The sequence below is a fragment of the Pteropus vampyrus genome, unplaced genomic scaffold (assembly GCF_000151845.1).
Source record: "Pteropus vampyrus isolate Shadow unplaced genomic scaffold, Pvam_2.0 Scaffold91, whole genome shotgun sequence".
In the NCBI taxonomy this organism is placed as follows: Eukaryota; Metazoa; Chordata; class Mammalia; order Chiroptera; family Pteropodidae; genus Pteropus; species Pteropus vampyrus.
Genome location: NW_011888872.1, coordinates 5,185,951 through 5,196,248, shown reverse-complemented (window position 1 = coordinate 5,196,248; position 10,298 = coordinate 5,185,951). Strand labels below are relative to the sequence as shown.

At 35.4% G+C, this 10,298-nt stretch overlaps 1 protein-coding gene across 1 annotated transcript in view; it reads left to right on the top strand.

Moving 5' to 3' along the window:
• The window catches only part of EML6 (echinoderm microtubule associated protein like 6), a 274,207-nt gene that overhangs the window by 148,975 nt on the left and 114,934 nt on the right, over positions 1 to 10,298 (top strand). The window contains exons 8-11 of the mRNA XM_023532868.1: positions 2,274 to 2,475; positions 5,004 to 5,141; positions 6,893 to 7,149; positions 8,979 to 9,191. Coding sequence (XP_023388636.1) covers positions 2,274 to 2,475; positions 5,004 to 5,141; positions 6,893 to 7,149; positions 8,979 to 9,191 — 810 coding nt within the window. The remainder of the gene's footprint in view (positions 1 to 2,273; positions 2,476 to 5,003; positions 5,142 to 6,892; positions 7,150 to 8,978; positions 9,192 to 10,298) is intronic.

Here is a 10,298-nt window from a genome sequence, read left to right as displayed (position 1 = left end):
AGCCTGCTTAGCTTCCGAGATCAGACGGAATCAGGCTTGTTCAGGGCGGCATGGCCATAGACTATTTCAACAATTCTTATTGAGCTTCTGTTACATGCCAGCCACTGTGCTAGGTACTGAGAGTCCAGCTGAGTATAAAACTGAGAAAACTGTTGTTTCACAGACATTAAAATGGATACTAAATATGAAAAACAAATCATTTGATTTTTTTTCTCTGATGTTGAAATATAATTAATATCCCTCTTTACTTCTTGTTTCAAAGAGCAAAGTGTTAGATAATGCACAGCCTTCTGGGGAGACAACAAGTTCACTACCCCTCCTGGAGGAAACAGAAATATGTTAATTAGTGACTGGTAACTAAATCTCTGGAAAAGATAGGAAAGAAATAAGGACAAAAAAGGGACGATGGCAACAGGATGGTTACTACAAGGCAGAACTTCCTCCGTAGCTAAGCTGCCTCTCTTTCATGCCACCATCCTATACGGACTGCTTTCACCACACATCTGTCCTTTCCAACCTTGAAAGCCCGTCATGATATTTATATAGGCAGATTTTGAGTGATTGACCCTGAACTAGCTGTTGCCAAGGTATCCCCACTTACCACTCACAGCAGGAATAATAAATCTCCCTGCGTGCTGGCTCTTTCCATTTCAAGACAACAATGAATTCAGAGCAAGGAGTAAAGCATTACCTCATGTAAAAATAGTCTTGTGCCTTAAAAAATACTTTTTCATAAATAAATACAATATCTCATTTGATCCTTTCAAGACCACAGTTAGTTAAGAGGAGGGTTAACCCTTCTCTTGTCTCAGCATCCCATCTGGCTTAGCATTTGTCCTGGATTTTTTTTTAATAGGCTTAAATTTTTTAGAGCAGTTATGTTCACAGTAAAATTGAGTGGAATTTGCAGCTATTTCTCATCTACCTGCCCCCACCACATACATGCAGAGCCTTCCTATCAGCAACCCCCACCAGAGTGGTACGTTTGTTACAATGGGTGAACCTACATTAAAAAAATTTTTTTTGTATGGATGAACCTATTTTGAGATTTACATTAGAGCTTCATGGACATATCATTGTCACCTAAAGCCTGTAGTTCACATTAAGGTTCACTCTTGGTGGTGTATATTTTATGGATTTTGACACATGTCATATAGCATGTATCTACCATTATAGTGTCCTACAGATTAGCTTCAAGGTCCTATAAAACCTCTGTGCTTTGCCAATTCATCCTTTTGTCCTAGATTTTTTATTTTGTAATAATGTTATTAGAATTTTCTATTTGAAAATATTTTTGATTGAAATATTTACTAGGTCTTTCAACACCATAAAACTATTTTCTTAGTTAATATTTTTTTAAATTTTTAATTATTTTTAGAATCTTTTACTTTTAGTGGGTTCCAATCTGGATGATAAATTACATGGTCTCCATAATTATAGTCTATATGGGAAGAAAAACTGGTCCCCAGTGAGAAAAGGACTCTTCTTGTGTATGGCCAATCAGGTATAGAGCAGGATTAAAGTCCAAGTGTTCTGACTTCTGGTACTTTCTCAGCCAAAGACACAAAGCTCACTGGAGAAGAAACTGAGATCTCAAAGCTTATCACATCCTTATCTCGTTTTAAGTGGTTATGAAAGTGAGATTGCTGCTGTATTCCTGATTCAGATGTGAGAAAATTCACTATGTAAGTAAATAAATAATGAACCCAATAATGAACAAAACAGGCACAAGAAATCCAAGCGATCAAAACTCAGGCAGGCAAGTGAAGACCTACCTAGAAAGGATGAAATACTGTGAAGGTGGAAGTTTAGATTTAAAAGGAATACTATGCTTTCAGAGAAGCTTCCATAAATGGTTTGATGTTCAATGATATTTTGAGATTTACATTTAGCTTCATTTACATATTTCTGGGACACAGCACATCTGTTTATCCAGCAGAATGAGTCTGGATTCTGATCAAATACATGTTAAACTTGCCTAATGTGATAATTAACCATTCTGTAATATCAGCCACATATAATTTTAATACAATGTTAGCATCCTAAGACAGAAAGAATGATCACTCTTTTGCAAAATAGATTACAAGGAGTAGGGGAAATGACCAACATGTGAGAAAATGGTAAATGATACAGAATGGGTTATGTGGACTTGGTCCTCCTCTCCCAGGAGTTTTTAAAAGGCGTTGCATTGTATGCTATCCTGGTGAGGGTATTTACTTTAGGTGTTTTCTTTGTAAATGGTGTTATGATATGCTTTTACTTATCTTTGTCAGGCCTCTCTATCCGGAGTGTGTGTTGGAAAGCCGACCGCCTTCTAGCGGGGACCCAGGACAGCGAAATATTTGAAGTGATTGTTCGAGAACGAGACAAGCCGATGCTGATCTTGCAAGGCCACTGTGAGGGGGAGCTCTGGGCTCTGGCCCTGCACCCCAAGAAGCCACTGGCTGTGACAGGCAGTGACGACCGCTCTGTGAGGTGAGGCCCCAGCAGTGGCTGTCATCACCTTACTTCTTTGGGATAACAGGTTTATTTTGCCCTAATTTGCCTGTTGCTTAAGAACCACAGTGCAGAACTGCACAATTTTCCCATGGAATTTTAAGACATTTAGCTCAACAGCAGTGGGCTTCTTGGCATTTCGTTGTTGTTATCTTCCTTTGGCTCCATCTTGAGTCATGAAAATGTTCTTAGAAACGAAAATACATTACTAAGGGTAACACTGGCTTCCAGCGCCAGTTCTGAGAGCTAAATGCATTCCCCTGAGATAAGAGCACATTTTCCCCTCGACCCTTCGGCCCTCTGCAGGGAGCTGCACAGAGATTTCACAGTTTAGTTGCAGACACTCATTCTTTCCCCAGCAGAACTTAAATTCTGATTTGTAAAGGTGTCTTGAGCATGTTGTAAATATTTCTTTATAAATGCTGAGATGAAATTTTGAACATTGTTCTCACATCAGAGGGAAGTACTGGTTCCTGAGAGAGTACACAGTTTTATTAGGGCCTCAAAGTTTCTTGCTATGGGTCATTTTTTGTTACTCTTTGACAGCGCAACGTTGCATAAAGTGAACAATATGATTATGCTTCTCATATCCTTGTGACTACTGAGGGACTGAACATGTAATTTAAGAGTGTCAGATGAAGACTACTACATTGATTTCAGTATTTTTGTATTACTGAGCTTTAAATGTGCTCAGCAGCAAACAGGTTGGAGAGAGAGTGAATGACAGTGAAAGAGACAGTGATCAATTGATCGATTACTGCTTCTGGGTTTTAATAGTTAAAATAGAACATCATAAACTATAGCTTCCTCCTTCCTGCTTGCCCTTATTCTGCATGTCAAGATACTTGGTACGCTCAATAGTAAAGTATAAATCCCCAAATCCATTTTTTAATGTCTACCAAGCACTACACCTCATTGGTCTAAAAATCAATGAAAGCAGCTCCAGTTTTTTCCTCATGTGACGTAAGTGTGTGTATGCCTTGTCTTCGTTCACTTCCTCTTCTCTTCCTTTTCCTTTCATTACTCTTAGCGTTCTCTGAATAGCCACAACAGTGCCACCAAATTATTCAAACACCTGAGTAGCTCCATTCATACCCATCCAGATAGAAATGATTTCAAGAAAGCCTTTGGCTTTTGTATTTTGACAAACCGTATTGGGTCTGAGAATTGCACACATCCCCAAGGAGCCCTGGCTGCCAGAATTTGTCTTCTTCTCCTTAACCATTAATTTGGCTAAATGTAATTTTACACTGAGTATGGAAATTTAGGAAGGGTATAAGTCATAATTTATTGAGAAAGATTAGCTGAATGATCTTATAAGGATAGTACAATTTATTGAGGTGTGATGATTTCTTCATGCTAGTAAAGCAAAGCTTACATTGCTGAAAATAGTGCATGGCTAGAAATAGTATGAGATTATGAATAATGGACAAGATATTGAAAGAATACCATAAGCCGAGCAGTGCAGCTGCCTAAGGTTTCAGTAAACTATTTACTGTGCAACTCTGCATTGTAAGGAGTGTGCCCCCATCCCTCTTGATAGCAGAATGCATTAGAAAAACTGCACCGCATGTGACTCATTCTTGCCTCTATTGCAGAGCTCTAGATTCCCGATCTCCCTAACAGATATTGTTGTTTGCATGTTAAGACTGTCTAAAAAGTACTAACAGATAGAGGTCCCATGCACAGTTGCAACTCACATATTAACCCTTCCTTGTAACTTCGGATAGTTAGTTCATGTTCACTCAGTTTGAGATACCTGGAGTAGGTATTCCTGGAGGTGTGGAAAACTGTACATTAGTTGCACTTGTCCCTTAACTGCCATCCCCACAGCAGTAGCTGTGCTCATCCATCAGGGTCACTGTGAAGATCTGCCCCAACCATGAGTGGATCTATGGGCAGCAGGGAACCCAGGGAGCTTGTGAGGAAAGGCAGCATATGACTGTACACGGCTGGCTTGGGAACTGTCTTGGGCAGGAGTATCATTTGCTCTTCTCCATCTCTGATATGTTTTATTTCTAGGGAGGCCAACAAATGGAACCTGTTATTTCAATCTATATGTACTTAAATGACACAGTTACTACAAGGATACTCATATTTAAAAAAAAACAAAAAACAAAAAAACAACCATAATAGCATCTAATAGTGCTTATTATAAGTGTTATTAACAACCATTGGTATAAGTAAAGAACAATTTTTAATTTTTAAAGAGAAAAGCAGGATTTTGTGTGAATGTGGTGTTCAAAATTTCCTTATTCTATGAATCTCAAAATTTTGGGAAATGTTATCTCATTTTATATTTCTTGCTGTGTATTTCAAATGGTGAAAACGACTCAAAGTTAGACTAAACACTGTCCCAGATTCCCAGACATGCCGTGAGGAAGGACACTGTGGGAGGTTACTATATGCTTTCTTGTTACTATCGCAGTGTGATGAGCAGAACTTCCTGCCTTGGGCAGATGATGATAAGTCGGTTTTGTGTTTTTTTACTTTGTTCTTGTGCTTAGGCTGTGGAGTCTGGCTGACCATGCCTTGATCGCCCGCTGCAACATGGAGGAAGCAGTTCGCAGTGTTGCTTTCAGCCCCGATGGATCCCAGTTGGCCCTGGGCATGAAGGACGGCTCTTTCATTGTTCTCCGAGTCAGGCTCGTACTGATATTGAAAATGATATTAAATGTGTTCTTTTGTTAAGATTTTCCTGGACCTTAGGAATGATGATGTATTCCAGGACCTTAGGAAAAATGCACTTACTCTTTCAAGTAGGAACCCTGTAGATTCACAATCCCCTACCTGGAATTCCAAAATCTTAACACTGAAAATCCAGAATTCTTCGGTGACTTATTTGGCAGCACAGCCTGCCCCAGTGAAGTGATTTGATACTGTTTATAGTCTATTAATCTCCTAGTAGGAATAATCACGTATAATGTGATTTGCTGCAAAAATTTTAATATATTAATACAGGGTGCTGCCCTAGCCCCTACTGGTAATGTTACATAATATATTGTTTCTGAATCTTTAAAAAATCTAATGAGTAACGTATTCCCAAACTCATCTGGTCCCAAGGGTTTTAGATAAGGGATTATGTGTTTGTAGCAAGCCAAGAAAGAAGGAAGAAAGAATAAAGCATCCTCTAGTACCACCTTTTTTTTTAGAGGTGAGCTTGAGTAAAAGATTTCTTCTATCCACAATTGACAATAATATAGAATATTTCATATTTATTAACATCTTATATTGTTTTTACAGGATAAAAATTGCGATCTTTGTAATTCCTTTGAATGCATTGATTATCCTTTTGGCTCACACATTTTGTGATTACAGAGAGGAAATGCAACCATAACTTAGATATGGCAAGTTTTGCACAAAGACAATTCTGTATAGCTTTTAAAAATGCTCTTGGCACAGTTTATTAAACTAAATTTTCATTAACAGCCACATGTAACTTATTACCAAATTGGTGGGCAACATTTTCTTTCTCTGCTTAATGATGTATGAAAAGATGGCTAATTACCAGATTTTTTTTCTTTTTGATGGATTTTTCCCAAGCCAAAAAAAAAAATCCCCTCACACCTATTTAATGGCATAATAAACTGTAGTGCCATTAATAAATGATAGCAGGTGTGTAGAATTATTATGTGGAAGCAAATATTTGGTATTATTTATACATTCTATTTATTTTGGAGTTAATGAAGGCATCATTACTGGCTCATGGGACCTGCCAGTCATAATCCTGTCTCATAGTTGTAGAAAAACACTCAGTGAGCTTTCAATTGAAGATAGAAATTCTTACCAATATCTGATCATAAAAGATACAGAATATTCCCGTGATTCAATGTATGCATTTTTGACCTTTCATCTGAAAGCTAAATAATTACATAACATTTAAAAAGTAATTTTCCTCTTCTGCTTTTTGGACTTGCAATTTTGGCAGCAATAACATTAAGCTTAAAAGTCACTGGATTCTTATACTTAAAATATAAAAAAGATTTATTTTTTTTATATTTTAAGTAAAAGGTTTATTTTTATGCTAACCTAGATATATTTGCTGTTTTCCATGACATATCTTAAAACAATTTTACAAATCCCAATTTTTTAACAAGAAATTTTAAGGAAAAATAGTATATAATTGAACATCAGAGGAAATATGCATTTTATTAAAATTTTTTGGTTTTTACTTTGGAAGCTCAAAATCTTATTTAAAATGTTTTTTATTAAATTTGTTAAATTTGCCATAAACTTTAAATATTTTATATCTTTCCTCAAAAGTTAATTCTTTAATTCCTGTAGGTTTTCTTTCCCTTTCAAAACAGTTTTTTCTCTGACACGTGTACTTTAAAACACAACTTGGGGGCCTTATTTCTAGATTTGCTGCTTATCACTTTGCTTTTTATTTTTATAGAGATATGACAGAAGTGGTTCATATCAAAGATCGAAAAGAAGTCATTCATGAAATGAAATTTTCTCCAGATGGTTCTTATCTCGCAGTGGGATCCAATGATGGCCCAGTAGACGTCTATGCTGTTGCCCAGAGGTATAAGAAAATTGGAGAATGCAACAAGTCTCTTAGTTTCATTACACACATTGACTGGTCTTTGGATAGTAAATACTTGCAAACTAATGATGGCGCAGGAGAACGACTGTTCTACAAAATGCCGTGTAAGTCATGCGGGCATTGAGTATTTATGAAAAGCAAACCTTTGAACCACGTGAAGAAAATATGAGAGCGTTGTTATGACCTCAGGGTAGAGAATGTCTTCTGAAACAAGACCCTCAAATCATAAACTGTCAAAGAAAAGATTAAGACATTGGAACACATTAAAATAAAAAATGACTACACAACATGGAGACTGAATACAATGAAAAGACAAGGCATTGACTGGACATAAATACTTGCAATTGTTAAATATACTAAAGATTTGAGGATCACAGATTTTATTTACTGTGATTGCTTAGTCTCAAATCTGTGTTCTTAGATGGAAGTCATTATTTGATTACTTGGTAAAATGTGCTAATTGAGATTTAAAAAAACCCAGTTTTTATTTGTAAACTGTCCCCACTGTAACTTTTATAAGAGATTCATCTGACTTATATAAAGTCATTTGGTAACATTTAGTTTGTAATACTAAAATGTCAGAAATATAACTTTCTGTGTAAGAAAAATCTTAATATTTAATATGACCCTTGACCTCAAATAATAGTTTCTTAAAGTTTTTATTGAAAAGTTAATCTTTACCATAAAACGAGTAACATAACTTGAGTCTCTGCCCTATCAGATTCGTCAGCTATTACTAGGTGCATATTTCTTACTTTCTACTTTCTTTGCTTGATATTTTATATGTATTTTCCATACGGAAAAAAATATGGAACACATGTTTCCCCTTTGCAACAACAAAATAGCATTTTGCTTAGTGATTATTCAGAATTTGCTTTCTCATTCTTCTATTATTGAAAGTTTGGGCTTGTTGCTACTTTCTTTGTTGGTACAGACAGTCCAGCAACAAATATCTTTGAACAGATAGGATTTTCTCTTCTGAGTTACTTCCTTGGACTATATTCTCCAAAGCAGGAACACTGGATCAAAGGCTATGTTCCAACTATAAACTCTTCGATTCTATGGTCTTTATAGTGAATTTTTATGTAATGCTGTGCTAGAGGCCAGGATTTCTGGGTGCCACTGTGACAATACACCAGTAGTGTACAAGAGTATCTATTCTCACAGATTCTTTATTTGAAAATATTTGTTTATTTTGAGGGGGGAACTATGAGGTAATATACTTAATTGTCTTGATTTTGAATTTTAAAGTTGTTTGTGTTTAAACATTTTCTTGAGCATTTCTGATTCGTGTGATTCTTCTTTTGTGTGTTCCCTGGGAGCATCCCTCACCAGCTGCTGGAAACTGGATATCACGCCATACATTTAAGAACATACCTAGACTTTTAACCAATTACATTTAAGAACATACCTAGACTTTTAACCAATTACATTTAACCGAAATTTGGTGGATTCTTATTGTCTAGCACTTTTAAATTTAATAAAATTCATTAACTTTTCCTGCTAATTTATCAGGTCTGAATTTTAAAAAGTCACTTCTATGGTCCCTTAAATTATGAAAAGTAGAAGTTAAGAATAAACTTTTTAAAAACCTGGCAAGGTGTTGAAGACTAAATATAATAATGTACAATTTAATAAGTCATTTCATCAGTAATACAAAGGATGATATAACCAGGATTTAAATAATTAAGGTCAACTATTAGTAGTTTGAGTCATTACATTTAGTACAATGATCATTTCCTTTCTCTTCTCCTTATCTGTGCATTTTGAGCATGTGCTTCCCTTAAGTCTTGCTGCCAAAAAAAAAACAAAAAAAAACAAAAAACAGTTGGGTAAAGAGATGAGAATCTAGTTTCCTTGTTTTATAGAAGTTTAGAAGAAAATAAGAAGATGCTTTTTATTTAAATATAACATTTTTATTTATTATTTTCAGCTGGAAAGCCTTTAACAAGTAAAGAAGAAATCAAAGGGATTCCCTGGGCCTCCTGGACATGTGTGAAAGGCCCTGAAGTGAGTGGAATTTGGCCAAAATATACTGATGTCACTGACATCAACTCAGTGGATGCAAATTACAACAGCTCAGTGCTGGTGTCTGGAGATGATTTTGGACTGGTTAAATTGTTTAAATTTCCTTGTCTTAAGAAAGGTAAGGCCAAAAGAGGTGTTTCATTTAGATTTATTCTAGAATGTATATGCAGTATAACTAAGGCTTATTTTCTTGGTGTCTATTCCTGCGGACTATTCATTCTATCTTTGTATGCATATTATTCTCGAGCATTTTAGAATGTGTTGTTGCTGTTGTTTACTTTTAACATTCTAAAATACGGGGTTTTGCAAATTTAAGTCAGAATTTGTTAATAGTTTTTACTCGCCATTTTATGATTCATAAGCCTCATGTTTCATGTTTTAAACAAGTCATGCTTTATTTATATTCACATAAATACTCCTAATTTAATTATATATTATATTAAAATACTGTAAAAATTTTTATGTTTTATAGCTAATTGTACTTATACATGAAAAAGCAAAGCAAATCCTTTTAGACATATTTAAATTAAAATCTGAAAGTGGTTGTTCTTTCAGATAACATAGTTGATGGATCCCTCATTATAGCACAAATCTGGCAAACAAGATTTACATAACTGGTGAAATCATTGAGAGAAATTAGATTCAGAACAATCCTCTCTGCTCTCACATTTTGTTATTTTGTTTCTTTTATTCTGTTAAAATCTCCTTACATCAATTTTTGTGGCACTTTCAGACTTTGTAGATTGTGACTGATTTAACCTTCATCCTCTTCGTCCTTTGCAAGTTTAGGCAATGCCCATACACAGGCTTTTCTGAGACTCTGCACCCTGAAAATCTGATCTTAAGAAAATAATCAGTAGGGACATGCCGCTGCCTGAAAAGGCTTTCACTGGCATGATTTTTAGATTAAGCAAGAAAAGGGATTGAAAAATGTAATCAGGAAGTCATTTTGAGTTAACTGGAAGTTTTGAAGCAATGACAATTATAGTATAAAATTGAACAGAAAATGTATTGCAAAACCACCATTACTTACACTCAACAAAATGACTATTAGTTAAAATATTCGAGGCACAAAATTACCTCAATGTGCCAAATTCAAACTCTTTTCCTTCTCCCTAATGGGTCTTTTGAGTAATAGGATATATCTCGTTAGACTGAGTAATGTACTTACAGAAAGTAAATTAGACAACTAGAAAGTATCTGGGGATTCAGAAGAAAAATCAGC